The sequence below is a fragment of the Bacillus rossius genome, chromosome 1 (assembly GCF_032445375.1).
Source record: "Bacillus rossius redtenbacheri isolate Brsri chromosome 1, Brsri_v3, whole genome shotgun sequence".
NCBI classification, from domain to species: Eukaryota; Metazoa; Arthropoda; class Insecta; order Phasmatodea; family Bacillidae; genus Bacillus; species Bacillus rossius.
The window spans coordinates 73,498,789-73,524,306 of NC_086330.1; the positions used below are offsets into that span (position 1 = coordinate 73,498,789).

The window sequence follows — 25,518 nt, forward strand, 5'->3', positions numbered from 1 at the left end:
GTCAGGAGCGTACACAGAATTTCATTTTGGGCTGATTGAGGGGGGGGGGGGGGGAATAGAGACAACTTTTCCTGCTGTTTATTTCATTCTTTCCAATTTAGGTGGGAATGATATATTTGTAAACCCCCCCCACCCCCTGAACTACGTACAGTTTACGCCCCTGCTTCTAGCTGGCAGCAGTTGTCACACTCAGGGGCGCAACAACTAAATTTCCATAGGGGGACAATATACCTTTTTATAAAGAATCATCGATCCCCCCTGTTGAAGCGGGGGGTCCGGGGGTCCTCCCCCGGGAAAATTTGTATTTCAAGGTGGAAAATGGTGCTATTTAAGCTGTTTTACTATCTAAAAATTGATTACACAGCACTTTCTTTGCCCCCGTTTGCCCCCACTTCAAGGTTTCAGAGGAGGGGGGGGGAGCAAAATACCCTTGCCCCCCCCCCCCCCCCTGTTGTTGCGCCCCTGGTCACACTATATAACTGACAGTCAGACACCCTTTATCCATGCCCTAGCCAAAAGCTAGCTGCTAGGTCCAGGGAGCACGCAGGTAAACGCGTGTGCTTGCAGGTGGAGGCGGCACTCACTGTGGACCCGGGCAACACGGAGCTGCAGCGACTCAAGGTGGACCTTGAGCAGGTGATCAGCCTGACACGGGAGCTGCTGGGCACAGTCGCCCCACCCGGCCCGCCAGGTCAGTGCCGTTCGCCTCAGTTCCATCACTTTGTAGAGCTCGCATCTCGCTTTAACACGCTGGTTAGGACACATTGCTCAGCAGGGGGTAGCTATCTGTAAGAATCAAGCTGGAGGGCTAACTATTTTCAAAAAATAAATTCATATTTTTTTACATGAATGTAAATATTAATAATTCAGAGTAACCTATGTACGTAATGAGAGTCCATTTCTTCAAGAGGATGAAGAGTTCCAAGGACAAGGCTGGAGGGTGATACACTGCATCCAGTCGGCTTACACCATCGCAAGAAGACTTGCTTGCCGGAAGGATACGAGACTAGTTATGTGTTTATGTGTGTTAGTATTTTTTTTATTACATATGCAACAGCAAGCTCGTAAAGTTTTATATTGTAATCAATTTCCTTATAGATAGCCACATCATAGCATACACTAGAAGTACGTAGATTTAACTTTGTTTTAAATAAAGTTTATTTTGAAGTATTGTACCTAAATTATAACAGAAGTTTGCAAAGCAGATGTATGATCCACTTTGTGTAAAAATGTTCTGTTCTACACGTGGATTTTTAGTTTTGCTGCTCATGGTTTTCCACTGACATATTAGCTCACATTACTAGAGTGAGTACTTTATATCTAGCTCTGTAAAGTACAGATGATTATTGTTGGTTTTGCTACACAAAGCAGCATCTAGAGCAGAGGTTCCCAAAAGGTTTGCGTAGAACCCTGGGGTTCCGTGAGTCAGGACTAATGTCATATAAAGCAGACACAATTATTGTCAAATAATTTCTTTGAGGGAGTTGGGCTTCCGCCAAAAGAAAAGTCGATCATAGGGTTCTCTGGCCGAAAAAAATTGGTGATCTAGAGCACTAACTTAAGACATTCAAAACAGTCAGTGTTGTAACATAGTCATCTTGATGTGCAGCCTAAGAACTGCAGTTCATGTAAAGGTTGCCGTCGTCCGGGGTCTCGGGCTCGAGTCCCGGTGTGGCTCCTAGTGGGAAAAGGCGGTTCTTGATCTGTGTTGTCCGGGTGGGCGCCAGACTAGCTCGTTTCTAGTCGTGAATTTGGGGTCGTGGATGTATGTGCCCCTGCGTGGCCCACTAGGGCCGGCGGCGGTGTTGCGTGAGATGATTTTAAATAAGAGACGTGGAGTTGAGGTGGTGGTGTCATACCTTTTATTCAGAGGAGCGAGTCGTACACGATACAACACTCTACAGAGGTCCCCGGGGGGTTTTTACTTGTTATTCCGTGGCGCCTTATTGTTTGTGTTCCGCGTTACGTGGCCTCGGATGCTGTTATGTCTCAGACGTCTCACTGGGTACGTAGGTAACGTAATTTCGTAACACAAAGGCGGGACACAAAATACACTGAATTAAGGGGGTGCGTACAGGTTACGTGGCACTCGTTACTCGGGTAACGTAAGTTAGCAATACAAAATACGGGATACAAAAATACACTGAATTAAGGTGGTGCGCACAAGTTACGTGGCACTCGTTATTCGGGTAACGTACGTTAGCAATACAAAACACGGGATACAAAAATACACTGGATTAAGGGGGCGCGCACAAGTTACGTGGCACTCGTTACTCGGGTAACGTAAGTTAGCAGTACAAAATACGGGATACAAAAATACACTGAATTAAGGGGCGGGCGATTGGAGACGGCCAATCCCGTATGCAAATGTCTCGGCGCGGGTGGTGTGCCCACTGTGGTGAAACACGCACCGCAATTAAGTTTGTCCAAGTTCCCTTGCGGGTTTGTGGTCAGCGCCGTGCGCGTGACCTTAAACAAAGTTCTGTACATTGCGGGAGACGGCCCGTGCCGTATGCTGAAGAGCAGCCCCGTTGACCAAGTGTGGTGCGGGGTGTCCTTAAGTTGATGCGGCCGGATTAGGTCCGGGACCGAAAAAAGGGACCGGGTACTCACGGAGAGGTTAAGTAATAAAAGGGGTTTGGTTAATTAGTGGCTATAGTTACCGGACGTTACTTTCAATATAGACAAAGGATGTTGCCTCTCCGTGGGACGTAGGTCCGCCCCGGTCCATGAGCTGCGCTGAACTGCCGAACTGGCATGGCGTCTGAGGGAGGCTCGGCCTCTCTCGCGCCAGGCGTGACCTCAATACGCTAGACTCCAAACGGGTGTGTCTGGAAGAGATTTTATTGTCGCTAAAATCCTAATTTAATGTTTTAGGAGGAATGGGTACGGTTCTTCTCTTGTCTACTCAGGTTTCCGCGGCTTTGTCTTTGATTGCTGTTCGGGTCGCCTGACTCGGGTGGGCCATGGCCAGGGGTGTGTTCCGTTAGCGGGAGCGTGTACTGGCGGGTGCAGGTCGGGCTCTGGGGTGGTCGTCGGCCAGACGACGTCAAACGCCCCCCCCCCTGTGAAGCCCGACCTTGCGCCGCTTATGGTCCCGCTAACATGGGGCCACCCCTAGCTCCGGCCGCTCCATCCCGGCGTGGTTCGCGGCTCAGCAGCTGGTTGGCTCCGCGTACTGGACCTGGTGATCAAGGCCGACTGGGCCAACGTGCGCGCCGCCCCGGTTGCCGTCGTGGCAGGCGTGCCGGGGGCGGCGTCGTGGCGTCTGGGTGGGGTCAGCGGCTGATAGGGTCAGCGCACTGGACCTGGTGAACGTGGCCGACTGGGCCAACGTGCGCGCCGCCCCGGTTGCCGTCGTGGCAGGCGTGCCGGGGGCGGCGTCGTGGCGCCTGGGCGGGGTCAGCGGCTGATAGGGTCAGCGCACTGGACCTGGTGATCAAGGCCGACTGGGCCAACGTGCGCGCCGCCCCGGTTGCCGTCGTGGCAGGCGTGCCGGGGGCGGCGTCGTGGCGTCTGGGTGGGGTCAGCGGCTGATAGGGTCAGCGCACTGGACCTGGTGAACGTGGCCGACTGGGCCAACGTGCGCGCCGCCCCGGTTGCCGTCGTGGCAGGCGTGCCGGGGGCGGCGTCGTGGCGTCTGGGTGGGGTCAGCGGCTGATAGGGTCAGCGCACTGGACCTGGTGAACGTGGCCGACTGGGCCAACGTGCGCGCCGCCCCGGTTGCCGTCGTGGCAGGCGTGCCGGGGGCGGCGTCGTGGCGTCTGGGTGGGGTCAGCGGCTGATAGGGTCAGCGCACTGGACCTGGTGAACGTGGCCGACTGGGCCAACGTGCGCGCCGCCCCGGTTGCCGTCGTGGCAGGCGTGCCGGGGGCGGCGTCGTGGCGTCTGGGTGGGGTCAGCGGCTGATAGGGTCAGCGCACTGGACCTGGTGAACGTGGCCGACTGGGCCAACGTGCGCGCCGCCCCGGTTGCCGTCGTGGCAGGCGTGCCGGGGGCGGCGTCGTGGCGCCTCCTAGCTCCGGCAACAGCTCCACCCGGGTGGTGCTCGCGGTGGCCGCAGTTGGTAGGGCCCGAGCACCTGTCCCGGGTCGTCCCACGCCGAACATCCGGGGGTTGACTCGTCGAGGTAGCCTTGTGGCTGACAGGCCCTGCGCCCTGTTCCCAGGTCGAAGTCGGCCAGGCGAACTGGAGGTCTGTGGGCCCGTCGGGGTCGTTCTGCGGGCTCGCTGGCGGGTTCGCTTGTCCCCAGTCGATGTCCCGGTCCGCGGAGGTCCTCCTTCGGCGGCGGTTGACAGTTCGTGGACTGGTACGGAGTCCGTTCCCGTTCGGGTATGGCGGCTGATGCTGAGGCGGCGATCTCCGGGTCGGTCTCTCCGGGTTGCGTGACGATCGGCGTTGGCCCGTCGTCGTTGCCCGCATCGGATTGACCTATGCTGTGCGACAGCTCGGCGATCTCCACGGCCTCTGCTTCATCGCCCCGTGGGTAGCATTGCGGTGGGGGGCTCTCGTACACCCCGCTTCCCTCCCAGGGTACCACTGCCGTCTCCGGTGCGTTCTCGTGGACCTCTTCTGGTTCGTCTGGCACGTCGTGGGCGGGGTCGCCCCCGGTGTCCCCCGTGGCCATGCTAAGGGCATAATCGTCGAGGTACGTGGGCGGGCGCCGCCACCGCCGTGGTCGTGGCCTCGCCTCGTCGTCTGACGCGGCCTCTGCGGGTGATGTCCCGGGCGTGTATGCAAGTTCGTCGCGGGGCCTGTTGGACGTGGTGTTCGTGAACACTAGGGTGCGGTATGGGCGCGGTTCGGGTCGGCTCCTAGCGGGGGTCGCTTCTGGCGAGTTGTCCTCTTCCTGGACGGCGTCGCTCTCCGGTGTACGGCGTCCGTTGTCGTCCGGAGTGGGGGGTCCTGCGTCCCCGTCTGGGTTCCTCTCCCCAGGCAGGGCGGTGAGCCGGATGTCGTCCCTGTGCACCTTTTTCAGGCGCCGTCCCTCCGTGCGGACTAAGTACGTCGTCCTGCCTAGTCGTCGCCGTACTGTGTATGGCCCGCCCCAGCGCGGGGCCAGGCCCGCGCAATAGTTGCGGGGTGCGGCTGAAAGTGGGTGTAGTCGCGCGAACACCTGATCGCCGACCTGCACGGCGGGTGGAGGATGATCTGTGATTGGGGTGATCCGGTTGGCGTACCTCTCCTGCCTACGTCTTGCCTCGTCGTGCAGAGTCACCCGTCGTTGGTCGCGTTCCTCCGTCGTCTTGTCGGGGTGGTGGAGTGCCGTGTGTGGCCCATTCTCCCGGTAAGGGCAGGTTGTGGCCCTGTATCATTTCGGCCGGTGTGCGGCCGGTTGCGGCGTTGGTGCGGCGTCGTACACAGAAGAGGGCGTCAGCCACGTGCAGGTCCCACTGCGTGTGGTCTGCCCCCAGCCGGATCCGGAGCTGTGCCTTAAGTTCCTGGTTCCGGCGCTCTGTCGGGTTCGCTCTCGGGTGGTAGGCGGGCGTCGTGTGGTGCTCGATCTGGTGTTCGTCGCACCAGCCCTTCCAATGTCGCCCCAGGAACTGACTGGCGTTGTCCGTCAACACCGACTGGGGGTATCCCCAACGGGACAGGAATTCCCTGGTCAGCAGGCTGATGATGGTAGGTGTGCGCACGTTCCCGCATGGATACGCCTCCGTCCACCGCGTGAAGAGGTCCGTCACGACGAGGAGGAAGCGTTTGCCGCGCGGCGTGCGGGGGTAGGGGCCCATTACGTCTAAGGCTATCGTTTGGAAGGCGGTGGTGGGTTCCCTGGGTCGCTGTTGCTCCTCGCCGTCACGCCGCCTCGCTTTCCTCGCCTGACAGACCTCGCATTCGCGCACGTACGTACGTACGTCGTACGTGACGCGGGGCCAGTGGTAGTGCCGGGTGACTTCTCGTCGTGTCTGATCGGTCCCCGGGTGTCCAGCGAGGTCGTGGTCGTGGAAGAACCGAAGGACCGCTTCTCGGGCTTCCGTCGGGACGTAGGTCCTCCAGTCTTCCTGGTGTCCGGGTGTGTGAGTCTGAATCAGGCCGTCTTGCACGCGCCACGCCTCGTGTCCGGCGGTCGCTTGCTGGCGGCGTCTTGCCGCGTCTATTGACGTTTCCTGTGCTCGACGTACCCGGTCCTGGACGTCGGCCACGGTGTTGGGTGGGTCTTCGTCCCCGTCCGCGTCGGCCGTGATTCGCGCGCATGCCGAGTCGTGCGATGCGTGTCCGTGTGGTGTGTCCGGGGGTAGAATCTCCTCCCAGTCGTCCTCGTCCGTCAGCTCTGTTCGGTCGTCGGGTTCCCGCGACAGTAAGTCGGGGAGCTGGTTCTCCGTGCCGGGAACGTGCTCGACGTCGAAGTCGAACGACTGGAGGAATAGCGCCCATCGTATGAGTTTGCCTTTCCGCCCCTGCATCGTACGCAGCCAGGTGAGGCAGCTGTTGTCCGTCCTCAGTGTGAAGCACTTCCCCTCCAGGTGGGGCCGGTACTTTTTCATGGCCCAGACTACGGCTAGGCACTCTTGCTCGTTGCTGTGATACCGGCGTTCGGCCGGTCCGAGCTTCGCGCTAGCGTAGTCGATGACCTCGCGGACCCCGTTCGGGTCCGTGTGAAAAAGCACCGCGCCCACACCGAGTGCGCTGGCGTCGGTCTGAAGGTAGAGGCGGCGTCCGGGGTCTACTCGTGTGAGGGTGTGACAGCGAGTGAAGGCGGCTTTTATTTCTTCGAAGGCGCGTTGCGCGGGTTCGCCCCAATGGTACCGTGCCCGTGGTGACAGGAGGTCGGTCAGTGGTGCGATGGTACGGGAGAAGTCGGGGATGTACCCCCTGAGCCAGTTCACCAGGCCGATAAACCGTTGGAGTTGCTTCCTCGTCCGCGGTGGTGCCGCTTCAGCGATCTTGCGCAAGTGAACGGGTTGGGGTCGGTTGCCAGCCGCGCTTACTAGGTGGCCCAGGAATTCGACCTCCTGGGTCCCGATATGACACTTGTGGTGTGCGGCCGTGAGATGGTGTGTGGCCAAGCGTTCTAGGACCAGCGCCAGGTGTCTGGCGTGGTCCTCCCACGTCTCGGAGAAGACGATCACGTCGTCGAGGTACGCGATCGCAAACCGGCCCAGGTACCCCTCCAACACTCGGGTCATCATTCCCTGGAACGTGGCCGGTGCGCACTTTAGCCCAAAAGGCATGGCGCGAAATTGAAACTTCCGCCCGTCTGGTATCGTGAACGCGGTTTTCCCCCTGTCTTCCGCCCGTATGGGCACTTGCCAGTACCCAGCCTTCAGGTCGAGCGTACTGAAGACTTTCGCGCGGCCGAGTCCGGCTACGGCGGCGTCGACGCTGATTTGAGGTGGGGGTGAGCTAATCGTGATCGCGTTTAGCGGCCGAAAATCGACGCAGAAGCGTAGCGAACCGTCTTTCTTTGGGGCTAATACGACGCAAGCATTGTAATGACTGTTGGACGGCTCGACTACCCCGTCGCGAAGCATGTCCGCCACTTGCTCCCGGATGGCCCTCTGCTCCCGGAACCCGTAGCCTCTCGGGGCCTCGTGTACTGGGTTGTCGTGGGTGGTCGGGATGTGGTGTTCGGTGATGGTGGTGCGTTTCAGTGGGTCGGCTACCGCGAAGACGTCCTGCCTTTCTGCCAACACGCGTTCCACTGCTGCTCGGTACTCGTGGGGGACGTTGTGGCGGAACTGGTCTAAGGTTACTTTCTCCCCCTGACTCTCGGGGGTAGTGCCTATGGCGTACACCGTGAGCCGCTCGCGGGTGCCAATGTAAACTCGTCTGGGTTTCATTTCGATCACCGCATCTTGTCTCGCTAACCATGGTTGGCCTAGTACTATCCCTTCGTGTAAGTCCTCTACCACTAGGGCGGTTACCGTGGTGACGTCGTCCCGAATGCGTACCTCGAGTTCGGCTTGCCCCACTGTCCTTCCCGGTTGCGTGCTGGTTGCTAACCGTAACTCGGCTTGGTGGGGCTGCAGCGCGCCGGGGGGTACCAGGTGGGGGGCCACGAACACGTGGCTCGCGCCCGTGTCTACCAGGGCCGCCGTGGGTTGCCCGTTGACTTCCACTGGGATACGGAGTAGGCCGTCGCGAGGGCGGACTAGCTGGTTTATCTGCGGTGTGGCTGCTTCCGCGGCGGGTGTGGGTTGGCTCGGGTTACTCGGAGGCGCGGGTTTTACCGCCGTGCCCCCGGGTGGGCGTTTCCCGACGTGTTGGTGAAGGGTGGTGTTTGTCGGCGTGGGCAGTCGACATGCCAGTGGCGGGTACCTGCGGGGCAGCCCAACTGGCATCGCGGTAGTGGGGGTTCCTGCTGTGTCGATGACCCATCGGGCCTACCAGGTGGTGGTGCGTCCTCGATGGCTCGTCGCGGGCGGTCGGGTGGGTAGCCCCCTGCTTCCCGGTTCTGGACGCTGGCTATTCTCTGACCCATTGGGCGTCTGGCCAGGTCCCGGTCGGTGTTCGGGGGGTCGTAGTGTCGCAGTCCCCGGATGTTCCGTTCCGTGTCTATGGCTTGTCGGACGTAATCCTCGACTTCCTCTGCGCGGTAACACCGCATGAACGGTTGCAGTTCATTGTGTAGGAGGGTGGTAATGGTTGCGAGCGCGGTGGCTGGCGCGGCGCCGGGTACTACTCGATTGAACAGTTGCATTTTCTTGGCCAGAAACTGCTCGACGGGTTCGCCGTCGCGTTGGCGTTCGCCATAGAACTGTGTCGTGCATTGGACCAGTGCGTGTTCCGTGTCAAATCGGCGGTTGAATGACGTGGCAAACTCCTCCCAGGGCATGCCGAAGCGTCCCCAGATGTTCCACCATTGGCGGGCGGTCCCCTTCAGCTGTTCGCTCGCTCGCCCCGACCATTCATCGGTCGGTATTCCGGACCGTGCCAGTCTAACCTCGCAGTGTGTTAGGAAGTCTCTGGGTACTTCGTGCCCTATTCCGCTGAACTTGGGTAGTGCTAACTTCCCTGTGTAGCACGGGTTGCGTGTATGCATCCCCGTGTTTAGTCCGGTGATTGCGCTTGGTGGTGGGATGTATTTGGGTGCCAGATTGGTCCGGGCACTCGTGAGGCCCATAGTCGGTAGTATGCCTCCCAGTGTGACGTTAGCTTGTGCCTCCGTCTTAAGCGGTGCCCATGACCACGGTAATTGGGTGTGCGGCTCGCCGAGTAACGTCTCGCTCCAGGGCTTGCCCCAGGTCTGTTCGGTGACGTTGTCCCGGGTGTTCGCGCATTGGCATGTCCTGTACCACGGCAGTGATCCCGTCAATAGGTCTATTTCCCTTGGTAATAGGCAACGCGTGCACACGAGGTCTGTAGGTGGTGCCTGCATGTTGAGCTGTATGTTGTACATTAAAGTTCGCCGTCTGTGACGGGCTGTTCGTAGTCTGGGCGCGTGTTGTAGCGCGCGGGTTTGAGATCGGCGGCGGGCAGGTGCCCGGACAGCCGCACAAAGAGGAGGCGAAAACGGTCCGCGCGGAGTGGGGGTATCGGGATGGTTGCCCGAAGCGGAGAGCGTGAAGTGGGGTGACGAGGTGGGGGTAGGTGCCCGGACAGCCGCACAAAGAGGAGGCGAAAACGGTCCGCGCGGAGTGGGGGTGGTGACGTCGCTCCGTTGCTCGCCTCGCCGTGATGACGTGCGGGGGTGGGGGTGGTTGGAGTGTCCTTTGTCCGCTCGCCTCGTCGCGCCGGTCTGTCTGGCCTTCGACCCTTCCTGTGTCCAAAATGGCCGTTTCGTGTCTCCGCTGTCGCCTGTTGGTGAATTTATTTCGAAAATGTCCAGAAGTGAAAAAAAAAATTTTTCACGTTATTTTCTGCCCCACGCAGCGGGCGCCAAATGCCGTCGTCCGGGGTCTCGGGCTAGAGTCCCGGTGTGGCTCCTAGTGGGAAAAGGCGGTTCTTGATCTGTGTTGTCCGGGTGGGCGCCAGACTAGCTCGTTTCTAGTCGTGAATTTGGGGTCGTGGATGTATGTGCCCCTGCGTGGCCCACTAGGGCCGGCGGCGGTGTTGCGTGAGATGATTTTAAATAAGAGACGTGGAGTTGAGGTGGTGGTGTCGTACCTTTTATTCAGAGGAGCGAGTCGTACACGATACAACACTCTACAGAGGTCCCCGGGGGGTTTTTACTTGTTATTCCGTGGCGCCTTATTGTTTGTGTTCCGCGTTACGTGGCCTCGGATGCTGTTATGTCTCAGACGTCTCACTGGGTACGTAGGTAACGTAATTTCGTAACACAAAGGCGGGACACAAAATACACTGAATTAAGGGGGTGCGTACAGGTTACGTGGCACTCGTTACTCGGGTAACGTAAGTTAGCAATACAAAATACGGGATACAAAAATACACTGAATTAAGGTGGTGCGCACAAGTTACGTGGCACTCGTTACTCGGGTAACGTAAGTTAGCAGTACAAAATACGGGATACAAAAATACACTGAATTAAGGGGCGGGCGATTGGAGACGGCCAATCCCGTATGCAAATGTCTTGGCGCGGGTGGTGTGCCCACTGTGGTGAAACACGCACCGCAATTAAGTTTGTCCAAGTTCCCTTGCGGGTTTGTGGTCAGCGCCGTGCGCGTGACCTTAAACAAAGTTCTGTACGTTGCGGGAGACGGCCCGTGCCGTATGCTGAAGAGCAGCCCCGTTGACCAAGTGTGGTGCGGGGTGTCCTTAAGTTGATGCGGCCGGATTAGGTCCGGGACCGAAAAAAGGGACCGGGTACTCACGGAGAGGTTAAGTAATAAAAGGGGTTTGGTTAATTAGTGGCTATAGTTACCGGACGTTACTTTCAATGTAGACAAAGGATGTTGCCTCTCCGTGGGACGTAGGTCCGCCCCGGTCCATGAGCTGCGCTGAACTGCCGAACTGGCATGGCGTCTGAGGGAGGCTCGGCCTCTCTCGCGCCAGGCGTGACCTCAATACGCTAGACTCCAAACGGGTGTGTCTGGAAGAGATTTTATTGTCGCTAAAATCCTAATTTAATGTTTTAGGAGGAATGGGTACGGTTCTTCTCTTGTCTACTCAGGTTTCCGCGGCTTTGTCTTTGATTGCTGTTCGGGTCGCCTGACTCGGGTGGGCCATGGCCAGGGGTGTGTTCCGTTAGCGGGAGCGTGTACTGGCGGGTGCAGGTCGGGCTCTGGGGTGGTCGTCGGCCAGACGACGTCAAACGCCCCCCCCCCTGTGAAGCCCGACCTTGCGCCGCTTATGGTCCCGCTAACATGGGGCCACCCCTAGCTCCGGCCGCTCCATCCCGGCGTGGTTCGCGGCTCAGCAGCTGGTTGGCTCCGCGTACTGGACCTGGTGATCAAGGCCGACTGGGCCAACGTGCGCGCCGCCCCGGTTGCCGTCGTGGCAGGCGTGCCGGGGGCGGCGTCGTGGCGTCTGGGTGGGGTCAGCGGCTGATAGGGTCAGCGCACTGGACCTGGTGAACGTGGCCGACTGGGCCAACGTGCGCGCCGCCCCGGTTGCCGTCGTGGCAGGCGTGCCGGGGGCGGCGTCGTGGCGCCTGGGCGGGGTCAGCGGCTGATAGGGTCAGCGCACTGGACCTGGTGATCAAGGCCGACTGGGCCAACGTGCGCGCCGCCCCGGTTGCCGTCGTGGCAGGCGTGCCGGGGGCGGCGTCGTGGCGTCTGGGTGGGGTCAGCGGCTGATAGGGTCAGCGCACTGGACCTGGTGAACGTGGCCGACTGGGCCAACGTGCGCGCCGCCCCGGTTGCCGTCGTGGCAGGCGTGCCGGGGGCGGCGTCGTGGCGTCTGGGTGGGGTCAGCGGCTGATAGGGTCAGCGCACTGGACCTGGTGAACGTGGCCGACTGGGCCAACGTGCGCGCCGCCCCGGTTGCCGTCGTGGCAGGCGTGCCGGGGGCGGCGTCGTGGCGTCTGGGTGGGGTCAGCGGCTGATAGGGTCAGCGCACTGGACCTGGTGAACGTGGCCGACTGGGCCAACGTGCGCGCCGCCCCGGTTGCCGTCGTGGCAGGCGTGCCGGGGGCGGCGTCGTGGCGCCTCCTAGCTCCGGCAACAGCTCCACCCGGGTGGTGCTCGCGGTGGCCGCAGTTGGTAGGGCCCGAGCACCTGTCCCGGGTCGTCCCACGCCGAACATCCGGGGGTTGACTCGTCGAGGTAGCCTTGTGGCTGACAGGCCCTGCGCCCTGTTCCCAGGTCGAAGTCGGCCAGGCGAACTGGAGGTCTGTGGGCCCGTCGGGGTCGTTCTGCGGGCTCGCTGGCGGGTTCGCTTGTCCCCAGTCGATGTCCCGGTCCGCGGAGGTCCTCCTTCGGCGGCGGTTGACAGTTCGTGGACTGGTACGGAGTCCGTTCCCGTTCGGGTATGGCGGCTGATGCTGAGGCGGCGATCTCCGGGTCGGTCTCTCCGGGTTGCGTGACGATCGGCGTTGGCCCGTCGTCGTTGCCCGCATCGGATTGACCTATGCTGTGCGACAGCTCGGCGATCTCCACGGCCTCTGCTTCATCGCCCCGTGGGTAGCATTGCGGTGGGGGGCTCTCGTACACCCCGCTTCCCTCCCAGGGTACCACTGCCGTCTCCGGTGCGTTCTCGTGGACCTCTTCTGGTTCGTCTGGCACGTCGTGGGCGGGGTCGCCCCCGGTGTCCCCCGTGGCCATGCTAAGGGCATAATCGTCGAGGTACGTGGGCGGGCGCCGCCACCGCCGTGGTCGTGGCCTCGCCTCGTCGTCTGACGCGGCCTCTGCGGGTGATGTCCCGGGCGTGTATGCAAGTTCGTCGCGGGGCCTGTTGGACGTGGTGTTCGTGAACACTAGGGTGCGGTATGGGCGCGGTTCGGGTCGGCTCCTAGCGGGGGTCGCTTCTGGCGAGTTGTCCTCTTCCTGGACGGCGTCGCTCTCCGGTGTACGGCGTCCGTTGTCGTCCGGAGTGGGGGGTCCTGCGTCCCCGTCTGGGTTCCTCTCCCCAGGCAGGGCGGTGAGCCGGATGTCGTCCCTGTGCACCTTTTTCAGGCGCCGTCCCTCCGTGCGGACTAAGTACGTCGTCCTGCCTAGTCGTCGCCGTACTGTGTATGGCCCGCCCCAGCGCGGGGCCAGGCCCGCGCAATAGTTGCGGGGTGCGGCTGAAAGTGGGTGTAGTCGCGCGAACACCTGATCGCCGACCTGCACGGCGGGTGGAGGATGATCTGTGATTGGGGTGATCCGGTTGGCGTACCTCTCCTGCCTACGTCTTGCCTCGTCGTGCAGAGTCACCCGTCGTTGGTCGCGTTCCTCCGTCGTCTTGTCGGGGTGGTGGAGTGCCGTGTGTGGCCCATTCTCCCGGTAAGGGCAGGTTGTGGCCCTGTATCATTTCGGCCGGTGTGCGGCCGGTTGCGGCGTTGGTGCGGCGTCGTACACAGAAGAGGGCGTCAGCCACGTGCAGGTCCCACTGCGTGTGGTCTGCCCCCAGCCGGATCCGGAGCTGTGCCTTAAGTTCCTGGTTCCGGCGCTCTGTCGGGTTCGCTCTCGGGTGGTAGGCGGGCGTCGTGTGGTGCTCGATCTGGTGTTCGTCGCACCAGCCCTTCCAATGTCGCCCCAGGAACTGACTGGCGTTGTCCGTCAACACCGACTGGGGGTATCCCCAACGGGACAGGAATTCCCTGGTCAGCAGGCTGATGATGGTAGGTGTGCGCACGTTCCCGCATGGATACGCCTCCGTCCACCGCGTGAAGAGGTCCGTCACGACGAGGAGGAAGCGTTTGCCGCGCGGCGTGCGGGGGTAGGGGCCCATTACGTCTAAGGCTATCGTTTGGAAGGCGGTGGTGGGTTCCCTGGGTCGCTGTTGCTCCTCGCCGTCACGCCGCCTCGCTTTCCTCGCCTGACAGACCTCGCATTCGCGCACGTACGTACGTACGTCGTACGTGACGCGGGGCCAGTGGTAGTGCCGGGTGACTTCTCGTCGTGTCTGATCGGTCCCCGGGTGTCCAGCGAGGTCGTGGTCGTGGAAGAACCGAAGGACCGCTTCTCGGGCTTCCGTCGGGACGTAGGTCCTCCAGTCTTCCTGGTGTCCGGGTGTGTGAGTCTGAATCAGGCCGTCTTGCACGCGCCACGCCTCGTGTCCGGCGGTCGCTTGCTGGCGGCGTCTTGCCGCGTCTATTGACGTTTCCTGTGCTCGACGTACCCGGTCCTGGACGTCGGCCACGGTGTTGGGTGGGTCTTCGTCCCCGTCCGCGTCGGCCGTGATTCGCGCGCATGCCGAGTCGTGCGATGCGTGTCCGTGTGGTGTGTCCGGGGGTAGAATCTCCTCCCAGTCGTCCTCGTCCGTCAGCTCTGTTCGGTCGTCGGGTTCCCGCGACAGTAAGTCGGGGAGCTGGTTCTCCGTGCCGGGAACGTGCTCGACGTCGAAGTCGAACGACTGGAGGAATAGCGCCCATCGTATGAGTTTGCCTTTCCGCCCCTGCATCGTACGCAGCCAGGTGAGGCAGCTGTTGTCCGTCCTCAGTGTGAAGCACTTCCCCTCCAGGTGGGGCCGGTACTTTTTCATGGCCCAGACTACGGCTAGGCACTCTTGCTCGTTGCTGTGATACCGGCGTTCGGCCGGTCCGAGCTTCGCGCTAGCGTAGTCGATGACCTCGCGGACCCCGTTCGGGTCCGTGTGAAAAAGCACCGCGCCCACACCGAGTGCGCTGGCGTCGGTCTGAAGGTAGAGGCGGCGTCCGGGGTCTACTCGTGTGAGGGTGTGACAGCGAGTGAAGGCGGCTTTTATTTCTTCGAAGGCGCGTTGCGCGGGTTCGCCCCAATGGTACCGTGCCCGTGGTGACAGGAGGTCGGTCAGTGGTGCGATGGTACGGGAGAAGTCGGGGATGTACCCCCTGAGCCAGTTCACCAGGCCGATAAACCGTTGGAGTTGCTTCCTCGTCCGCGGTGGTGCCGCTTCAGCGATCTTGCGCAAGTGAACGGGTTGGGGTCGGTTGCCAGCCGCGCTTACTAGGTGGCCCAGGAATTCGACCTCCTGGGTCCCGATATGACACTTGTGGTGTGCGGCCGTGAGATGGTGTGTGGCCAAGCGTTCTAGGACCAGCGCCAGGTGTCTGGCGTGGTCCTCCCACGTCTCGGAGAAGACGATCACGTCGTCGAGGTACGCGATCGCAAACCGGCCCAGGTACCCCTCCAACACTCGGGTCATCATTCCCTGGAACGTGGCCGGTGCGCACTTTAGCCCAAAAGGCATGGCGCGAAATTGAAACTTCCGCCCGTCTGGTATCGTGAACGCGGTTTTCCCCCTGTCTTCCGCCCGTATGGGCACTTGCCAGTACCCAGCCTTCAGGTCGAGCGTACTGAAGACTTTCGCGCGGCCGAGTCCGGCTACGGCGGCGTCGACGCTGATTTGAGGTGGGGGTGAGCTAATCGTGATCGCGTTTAGCGGCCGAAAATCGACGCAGAAGCGTAGCGAACCGTCTTTCTTTGGGGCTAATACGACGCAAGCATTGTAATGACTGTTGGACGGCTCGACTACCCCGTCGCGAAGCATGTCCGCCACTTGCTCCCGGATGGCCCTCTGCTCCCGGAACCCGTAGCCTCTCGGGGCCTCGTGTACTGGGTTGTCGTGGGTGGTCGGGATGTGGTGTTCGGTGATGGTGGTGCGTTTCAGTGGGTCGGCTACCGCGAAGACGTCCTGCCTTTCTGCCAACACGCGTTCCACTGCTGCTCGGTACTCGTGGGGGACGTTGTGGCGGAACTGGTCTAAGGTTACTTTCTCCCCCTGACTCTCGGGGGTAGTGCCTATGGCGTACACCGTGAGCCGCTCGCGGGTGCCAATGTAAACTCGTCTGGGTTTCATTTCGATCACCGCATCTTGTCTCGCTAACCATGGTTGGCCTAGTACTATCCCTTCGTGTAAGTCCTCTACCACTAGGGCGGTTACCGTGGTGACGTCGTCCCGAATGCGTACCTCGAGTTCGGCTTGCCCCACTGTCCTTCCCGGTTGCGTGCTGGTTGCTAACCGTAACTCGGCTTGGTGGGGCTGCAGCGCGCCGGGGGGTACCAGGTGGGGGGCCACGAACACGTGGCTCGCGCCCGTGTCTACCAGGGCCGCCGTGGGTTGCCCGTTGACTTCCACTGGGATACGGAGTAGGCCGTCGCGAGGGCGGACTAGCTGGTTTATCTGCGGTGTGGCTGCTTCCGCGGCGGGTGTGGGTTGGCTCGGGTTACTCGGAGGCGCGGGTTTTACCGCCGTGCCCCCGGGTGGGCGTTTCCCGACGTGTTGGTGAAGGGTGGTGTTTGTCGGCGTGGGCAGTCGACATGCCAGTGGCGGGTACCTGCGGGGCAGCCCAACTGGCATCGCGGTAGTGGGGGTTCCTGCTGTGTCGATGACCCATCGGGCCTACCAGGTGGTTGTGCGTCCTCGATGGCTCGTCGCGGGCGGTCGGGTGGGTAGCCCCCTGCTTCCCGGTTCTGGACGCTGGCTATTCTCTGACCCATTGGGCGTCTGGCCAGGTCCCGGTCGGTGTTCGGGGGGTCGTAGTGTCGCAGTCCCCGGATGTTCCGTTCCGTGTCTATGGCTTGTCGGACGTAATCCTCGACTTCCTCTGCGCGGTAACACCGCATGAACGGTTGCAGTTCATTGTGTAGGAGGGTGGTAATGGTTGCGAGCGCGGTGGCTGGCGCGGCGCCGGGTACTACTCGATTGAACAGTTGCATTTTCTTGGCCAGAAACTGCTCGACGGGTTCGCCGTCGCGTTGGCGTTCGCCATAGAACTGTGTCGTGCATTGGACCAGTGCGTGTTCCGTGTCAAATCGGCGGTTGAATGACGTGGCAAACTCCTCCCAGGGCATGCCGAAGCGTCCCCAGATGTTCCACCATTGGCGGGCGGTCCCCTTCAGCTGTTCGCTCGCTCGCCCCGACCATTCATCGGTCGGTATTCCGGACCGTGCCAGTCTAACCTCGCAGTGTGTTAGGAAGTCTCTGGGTACTTCGTGCCCTATTCCGCTGAACTTGGGTAGTGCTAACTTCCCTGTGTAGCACGGGTTGCGTGTATGCATCCCCGTGTTTAGTCCGGTGATTGCGCTTGGTGGTGGGATGTATTTGGGTGCCAGATTGGTCCGGGCACTCGTGAGGCCCATAGTCGGTAGTATGCCTCCCAGTGTGACGTTAGCTTGTGCCTCCGTCTTAAGCGGTGCCCATGACCACGGTAATTGGGTGTGCGGCTCGCCGAGTAACGTCTCGCTCCAGGGCTTGCCCCAGGTCTGTTCGGTGACGTTGTCCCGGGTGTTCGCGCATTGGCATGTCCTGTACCACGGCAGTGATCCCGTCAATAGGTCTATTTCCCTTGGTAATAGGCAACGCGTGCACACGAGGTCTGTAGGTGGTGCCTGCATGTTGAGCTGTATGTTGTACATTAAAGTTCGCCGTCTGTGACGGGCTGTTCGTAGTCTGGGCGCGTGTTGTAGCGCGCGGGTTTGAGATCGGCGGCGGGCAGGTGCCCGGACAGCCGCACAAAGAGGAGGCGAAAACGGTCCGCGCGGAGTGGGGGTATCGGGATGGTTGCCCGAAGCGGAGAGCGTGAAGTGGGGTGACGAGGTGGGGGTAGGTGCCCGGACAGCCGCACAAAGAGGAGGCGAAAACGGTCCGCGCGGAGTGGGGGTGGTGACGTCGCTCCGTTGCTCGCCTCGCCGTGATGACGTGCGGGGGTGGGGGTGGTTGGAGTGTCCTTTGTCCGCTCGCCTCGTCGCGCCGGTCTGTCTGGCCTTCGACCCTTCCTGTGTCCAAAATGGCCGTTTCGTGTCTCCGCTGTCGCCTGTTGGTGAATTTATTTCGAAAATGTCCAGAAGTGAAAAAAAAAATTTTTCACGTTATTTTCTGCCCCACGCAGCGGGCGCCAAATGCCGTCGTCCGGGGTCTCGGGCTCGAGTCCCGGTGTGGCTCCTAGTGGGAAAAGGCGGTTCTTGATCTGTGTTGTCCGGGTGGGCGCCAGACTAGCTCGTTTCTAGTCGTGAATTTGGGGTCGTGGATGTATGTGCCCCTGCGTGGCCCACTAGGGCCGGCGGCGGTGTTGCGTGAGATGATTTTAAATAAGAGACGTGGAGTTGAGGTGGTGGTGTCGTACCTTTTATTCAGAGGAGCGAGTCGTACACGATACAACACTCTACAGAGGTCCCCGGGGGGTTTTTACTTGTTATTCCGTGGCGCCTTATTGTTTGTGTTCCGCGTTACGTGGCCTCGGATGCTGTTATGTCTCAGACGTCTCACTGGGTACGTAGGTAACGTAATTTCGTAACACAAAGGCGGGACACAAAATACACTGAATTAAGGGGGTGCGTACAGGTTACGTGGCACTCGTTACTCGGGTAACGTAAGTTAGCAATACAAAATACGGGATACAAAAATACACTGAATTAAGGTGGTGCGCACAAGTTACGTGGCACTCGTTACTCGGGTAACGTAAGTTAGCAGTACAAAATACGGGATACAAAAATACACTGAATTAAGGGGCGGGCGATTGGAGACGGCCAATCCCGTATGCAAATGTCTTGGCGCGGGTGGTGTGCCCACTGTGGTGAAACACGCACCGCAATTAAGTTTGTCCAAGTTCCCTTGCGGGTTTGTGGTCAGCGCCGTGCGCGTGACCTTAAACAAAGTTCTGTACGTTGCGGGAGACGGCCCGTGCCGTATGCTGAAGAGCAGCCCCGTTGACCAAGTGTGGTGCGGGGTGTCCTTAAGTTGATGCGGCCGGATTAGGTCCGGGACCGAAAAAAGGGACCGGGTACTCACGGAGAGGTTAAGTAATAAAAGGGGTTTGGTTAATTAGTGGCTATAGTTACCGGACGTTACTTTCAATGTAGACAAAGGATGTTGCCTCTCCGTGGGACGTAGGTCCGCCCCGGTCCATGAGCTGCGCTGAACTGCCGAACTGGCATGGCGTCTGAGGGAGGCTCGGCCTCTCTCGCGCCAGGCGTGACCTCATTACGCTAGACTCCAAACGGGTGTGTCTGGAAGAGATTTTATTGTCGCTAAAATCCTAATTTAATGTTTTAGGAGGAATGGGTACGGTTCTTCTCTTGTCTACTCAGGTTTCCGCGGCTTTGTCTTTGATTGCTGTTCGGGTCGCCTGACTCGGGTGGGCCATGGCCAGGGGTGTGTTCCGTTAGCGGGAGCGTATACTGGCGGGTGCAGGTCGGGCTCTGGGGTGGTCGTCGGCCAGACGACGTCAAGGTAAGCATGAAGGAATAAATTTTAATTAATTTTTTTATCCTTTTAATGTGTCTTATAAAGTATTGCTGTAGTTGTAGTGGAGATCAGAATGTTTATTTTCATAATTTAAAAATTTTTGCTACTCACAGCAGTAGGTACAAGATATGTATAACATTTTCCAACATGTTTCTGCATTTTTTTGCAAATTATAAATTGTGCTACAAAAAATTGTATTGTTTAACTATACCTAACATTTCTCAAATCTGGTGGTTAAAAATTTGGCTAAACATATGTTGCTTACAAGTATTCCTGATTTGGACAATGGTTACCGGTAACATTCACATTTTAATTTATCATTGTCTTCTTAACAGAAAGAAAACATGAGCCATTCACTGTAGCCCAAATGAATTATAACTGCTTTATGTAGCAGATGTAATTCCCAAATATGAATGCATGTTGTAAGCATAATTCCAACCAATTTTGTAAAATTTTTTTAGGTTGTTGCTAATTGAAAAAAAAAATTAATATACATACATGCAAGATGGGAATAAAAATTTATTCAAAAGTTAAATTTTTTGCACCTACTGCATCAGAAATAATTGCACAGAAATTCACCAAAATCAGTGTTCCACCCAGGCTTTATTCATCCCCTCCACCTTTTTCTTCCATCACTTCTTTTACACCCTCCTTTTCCTGAATTGGGTTTTCTTCTGCATCAATTGGCTTATAAAACCATGTAAGACTTCATGTGTAGTAATGTGTATTCCTGAGTTTCAATATATTTTCTAAATGTAAGGAAGGTTTGCTTGAAATGTTTCAAAACCACATTTTACTTTAATCCATGATGAATATGTTAAGTTCTAAACTAATTAGTCCATGAAACACAACCTATAATGCATCTAAAATTTTCTATTATATGAGTGGAAACTATGAAAGGGTAAAATTATTTTTAATTAGTTTGGGGTTCTAGTGAACAAGTTCATTTAGACTTCCAAGACTGGCAAACTGTTCATTGATTAGTGTGCCTAACATCATAAAACTTTTTTTTAAAATTTGTTTTAAAATTTAATTTTTATTCTTTCGTCTTAGTATAGTATGTTGTTACACCATTTGAGACTTGTTCTTTTCAGTCATATATTACAAAACACATCCTATAATAGGTAGTCAGCAATCGTATGCTGGGTGAGTAGAAATGTTTAACGTGAAGAAAAAGAAAGCTGTTGCTTGTATCACGTAGGAGTGCCAACTGATAGACCAAAACACTGTGTTCATCCAGAACTGAATGTGTGTGAAACAGTAATTCATGAAAGTGCCAGTGTGACAAACAGCTGGTGTGTGTTACAGAGCGATCGTGTGATGGGGGAGGTGACCAGGACAGCGGGGGAGAGGCTAGCGATGAGGCGTGCAGGAAGACCTGGGTCGTCGGAGACAAGTGCCTCGCTCCGAGCGGCGATGGCCAGTAAGTAGCCCTCGCTCACGGTGTCGTGCTTGTCTTGAGCCCCCCACCATCAACCTCTGACACACAGTGCAGTTCTCTTGTAACATTTTAGTGTTAGTAATTTTTTTATATATATTTAACATTACTATGATATTTAAAAAAAATAGTTTTCTTTTTAAATTTTTTAAGTGACTAATTAGTTTTCATAGTAAAATAAGAATTTAAAGCACACGTGTAAATGTAATGCGTATTTCTTAGTATGATTTAGTATCATTTATTGTAAAAATTAAACATGTCAGAATCATTAATTTTTGTTGTTTGTATCAGAATGTAGGCTTCGTCAATTAACAAGCAATACTTTATAAAAGTATATGTTCTTACCATCAAGAACAGCAGCAGGGCCACAAATGTTTTCAAGTATAAATAAGCATCTATAAATTAATTTTGCTAATAACATTACTTAGGCAAACTTGTCAATCATCTTTTTTTTCTGTATTTCTCAATATTTTGTTTGGTTCCTCTGAAAGTGTATACAATTTTGCATATTTTGTAGACCTTCACTCAGAAAAAAAATTGTTTGCCATTGATGAAAGAGTGAGATAACTACATTGTCTCAAAACAAATGTACACCCTAGCACAGTTTTTATGTTTCTGTGTTTTCCTTGTGATTGGCTAGGATTGGTGAGATTTGATTTGATAGGTTTTATGTTGCATGGTTATTCACAGAAGCTTAAGCAGGATGGCCACCTGACTTGGAAAATTGGGAAACCTTGAATGAGCCCTGAAATTTTTTGGTGTGAAAATTAGTGGGAAACCGGTGAATTTTTGTATGTCATCGGGAATTATCTGTTTGTGTGAAAAGTTGAAAAAAGCTTAGTTGAAAAACAGCTCGTCATGCCTACAAACTGTGTTACTTATACCATTTTTAATTGCCTTTAACTGGCAAACGTCTACAGCAGATCTGGTAAGATAATAACTCTGAGTTGCCAGAGTTAAGCTGGAGGGGATGAAGTCGTCGCTCAAAATTTTTTTTCTTTTTCTTTCGTGTTTCTTTTTTACTTTTACTTCTGAAGATTTTTACAGACTGTAATAATAAACAGAAGCCACGACTGAAAACTATTACCTTTATTTTTCTCATGAAAGACTGGAGGCTCTATTGCAGAATAAAGGAAAAGAATTATGTTGAAAGTGGAAGAATCTACATAGAGTAGTGGATGGTGTCATAATTACTTTTGTTAAGTGACTTAATAATAAAGTTTTTTCGGGGTAACCCTAAGAAAAGAATGTACATCAGTTTATTACAATTAGTTTTTATGTATATTTGTTCTACAGTTAGTATTAAAGTGATTTTCTGATAGTAAATGGTAAAAAAAATAGGATGGACAATTGAAGACTGGTATTGCTAAAGGTGTTATGTGTCAGTGAAATTTAGCAGGAAGCAAAGGAAGCAAAAAAAAGTGCACATCTTTGGAAAAAATTCTAATGTATTTGTAATTAAACACAAATTAACTCTTTACAGGATAAAAATGGTGACAAATGTTGTTTTAGGTATTTTCAAAAATAAAACAGTTATGTGACTTATTGTGCTTAAAGGTCTAAGTATACAATGTTTTGACAGAGCTAATAGATCTAAGTGCCACGAGACAGAGTGAGTTTACTAACAGAATAGTTCTCAGAAAAAGTTGTTTTTATCCTTGTACCTAATCAATAATGGCACTAAGATTTTTTTCTTGCTGGGTGCCAAAGGAACTGTAGCTGAAAGTTGTTCCAATTCCACAGCTGCAATTTCTTTCATTGTCTTGTAAAAAACAACAGAACTAACATGTTTTGCTGCAACTTTCCTCCTGTTAAGGTTCTTGTGTGTGAAGTAAGACTTTCCACTTAATCTTGATTTTTATTTTCTTCTGAACGTACATTTCTCAACACTTCCATCTTTACTGAAGGCACTGGTTTTCATAATAAAATCATCATCCTTGTCTATCTGTCTAAATGGCTAGCAAAACCTTCAGTAAGCAAAATAATAGCAGACGACAAAGGTCTGCTATGTGGTGTACGCTTGTACTGACTTGTCTTGTGGCAGACTGACGACTGAGCACATTGATTCACAAGCAGTGCAGGCCTGTCTGGACCACGGTTGTGTAGATACGTCTGGTAACTTCCTATCCGCTGCCTTGGTGTATCTTGTCAGCTTAGTGAAGTTCGCGGCTGCCTGCAAATTAACGACGCTAGTAGTAGTGGAACCCATCAATAACATTGTGTTAAATGGGAGTTCCGTATAACAAATTATATTATTTCTAATTCAATTTCAATTTTTTTGAAATTTTTACTCATATTTCTATTTTTTATTTGTTCGGGTGCTTGGTAAATGCCTTAAAATGTTTCCACATTTGTTAGTTAAGTTGGTGGTGAGAGAGAATGCCTCGCTCTTATATTGCGCTCTTGTACAAGCTTACGGCTTAAAACAATTAAATTTTTTTCATTTTTGTATCTACCTAACAACTCGGTTAAAAGAAAAATCTGGCAAGCTGCAATGCAGACCTAGATTTTGAATTAGTTTTGGGCCCATCCAATAGATGTTAGCTTTCATAATGTTTTACCAACATAGCTTCACCTATTGTGAGATGTAATGCATCCAGGAAAATTTTAAGTTAAAATCTTACTAAGAAGAGAGTCAGAGTCTGGGTTCACCGATTTGGCTTAAACTGTGTGAGTAGAAGCAGGCATTACCATGTTTTCTCGCATAATCGTCACACATTTTATTCTAAAATCAAGTTTGAAAAGTAGGGGTGCGACGATTGTGTGTCAAAAAAATTCTTTTGTTAGATAAAATATTCATAAAAACAAAACCCATTCATGGAAAGTACGTTTATTTACAAAGTGAAGTATAAAATAGCACACCAAACAATTTAATTTAATAAGTCGTGCAACAAAAACCGACTGAGAATAAAAGTAAGTTGCCAGGTGTGTGCCTAGGACTAGCACATTCTGTTGGATACTGTCGCAACTACCAGGAACAATTTGGGCACATACGTCTCTTAGCAGGGCATTGACGCAATAACTTAGATTGTTTAGCAGTGAAAAACCAAAACATTTAAAAATGGCACTTAGATCCTTTAGCTTTTCGAGTCTTCAATTAGGGAGGTACTTTTACAACTCACAATTCATAATGTTCGGAATACTGTGCTTAAAGGTTCTCTATGAATAATTTAAAACTAGGAACATGTTTAATAGCACTCAAATAACAAAAATATAATTGTTTATGCTAATAATTATTATCATTATGTTTAAACTGTTTTTTTCTTCATCCCTGGCAGCTGTTGAAATAATTTTAGTTGTGCCCTTATGGTCTACTGTATTATTTATACCAATGCTTTATTTTTGTAAAATTTTGCTGTAGATTGCTACGCTCATAGTTTAAATAACATAATAATGTTCAAGAAAAACACCTTTATCACAGAAGTAATATAGTTTTACAGAAATACTTTTTTAATTTACATACCTAATATTTAATGATAGGTATTCAGTTTTAAATAGTTAATCTAGTTTTATTAGCTTGGATGTACAAACATGGTAAGCTATATTTTTTTAATTTACATAGTAACATTGTTACATTCCAGGGTTGGCCCAGCAAAGCAACCCAAAAAATAACAAGACACTTTAAAACTTAACTGTTGTAGGTATGTAGTAACTTGAAAATTGTAAGATTGTTTTTTTAATTTACGTCTTTTAACCAAAATGAGTTATTTGATAAAGTTTTTATTTAGAAAAAATTAAAGTTTTTAAACTTCTTTTGTTTATTGTTTTAAAAAAAATCTCAGCTTACATACATTACCAATCACAGTTCTATTCTCTGATCAAAATTTCATTAATTGGAAAAGTTTCTTGTTTCTAAAAAAGTTTTTATACCTAACCAGAACTAATTATATTTATTTTAGCACAATCTAAATATTTGAAATGCCTATGCATAATTAAAGAAACAGGAGTATAAATGAATTATGCACAAAACATATTATGCAAATTAGTAAATATATTTAAAAAAAGGGCAGGAGTATACTATGTCACAACATTTCATGAAATTTCTTAGCGAAACCTTAACAATATTTGAAAAAAAAAACCTGGAATTTGCTTTTATGAAAAGAGTGGCCACCCGGTTTAGGCACGTGGGCTCTGCACATTTTGGAAACCCACTCATTGCCCATAAATGAGTCATTTAAATAACCTGGAGGCGATTACTTTTCAAAATTTCTGACTCCCCATTTAATTCCATACAACCAACCCAAAATCCTCCAGACATCTTGCTTCTTCTCCAATCTCTCTCCCCTGTCCATCCCTTCCCCAATACACCACTCCCAAAATGTGACACCTCGGAGAAGTAAGGATCAGGGAGGGCATCTGTACTACAGATTGTTGCACGAAGTGAGACTGCTCTCTGTTAAATGTCGTTCCACCAGCCAGGGCAGTTAGACAAAGTGTGTGCGCGCGTAGGTACCGCAAGGCCACGGTGGAGGACGTGACGGAGGACCTGGCCGAGGTGTGCGTGGTGTTTGACCACAGCGGGCTAGTGGGCGTGGCCAAGCCCCGCCAGCTGAGGGAGCTGGGCAGGGAGGAGCCGCCGCCCCCCGCCCCCCACCCCAAGAAGCACAGGTCAGGCCCCTGCCGTCTCTTTATGATCACGTGGTGAAGGTTCGTGATCCCGTCGTGTTGTAACTATCGTGACCCACTCTCCTGCGTACATAACTTGGGCGTTCAATGGCCTGCATTCGGACGAGTAGTCAGCATGTGGTCGTTGCACGACTGTGAAAACCCTGCAATAATTACTAAATGTGTGTAAAAAACTGACATTCTGTGCAACCCTCCTCAAGACAGATAAGCTGTGTTTGTTGGATCGTTGACTTTACCATTGCGTGCAAGTACAAGTGACTGGACAGTGTGCCAGCAACTGTGGTGTCTACAGCATTACGAAGTGT

At 54.0% G+C, this 25,518-nt stretch overlaps 1 protein-coding gene across 2 annotated transcripts in view; it reads left to right on the forward strand.

Annotated features, from left to right (window-relative positions):
• Positions 1–25,518, forward strand: part of LOC134537704 (survival of motor neuron-related-splicing factor 30-like) — a 44,512-nt gene that overhangs the window by 12,600 nt on the left and 6,394 nt on the right. For both annotated transcript variants that reach the window (XM_063378433.1, XM_063378442.1), the window contains 3 exons: positions 568–691; positions 20,458–20,572; positions 25,037–25,195. In XM_063378433.1, the coding sequence (XP_063234503.1) occupies positions 568–691; positions 20,458–20,572; positions 25,037–25,195 (398 nt within the window). The remainder of the gene's footprint in view (positions 1–567; positions 692–20,457; positions 20,573–25,036; positions 25,196–25,518) is intronic.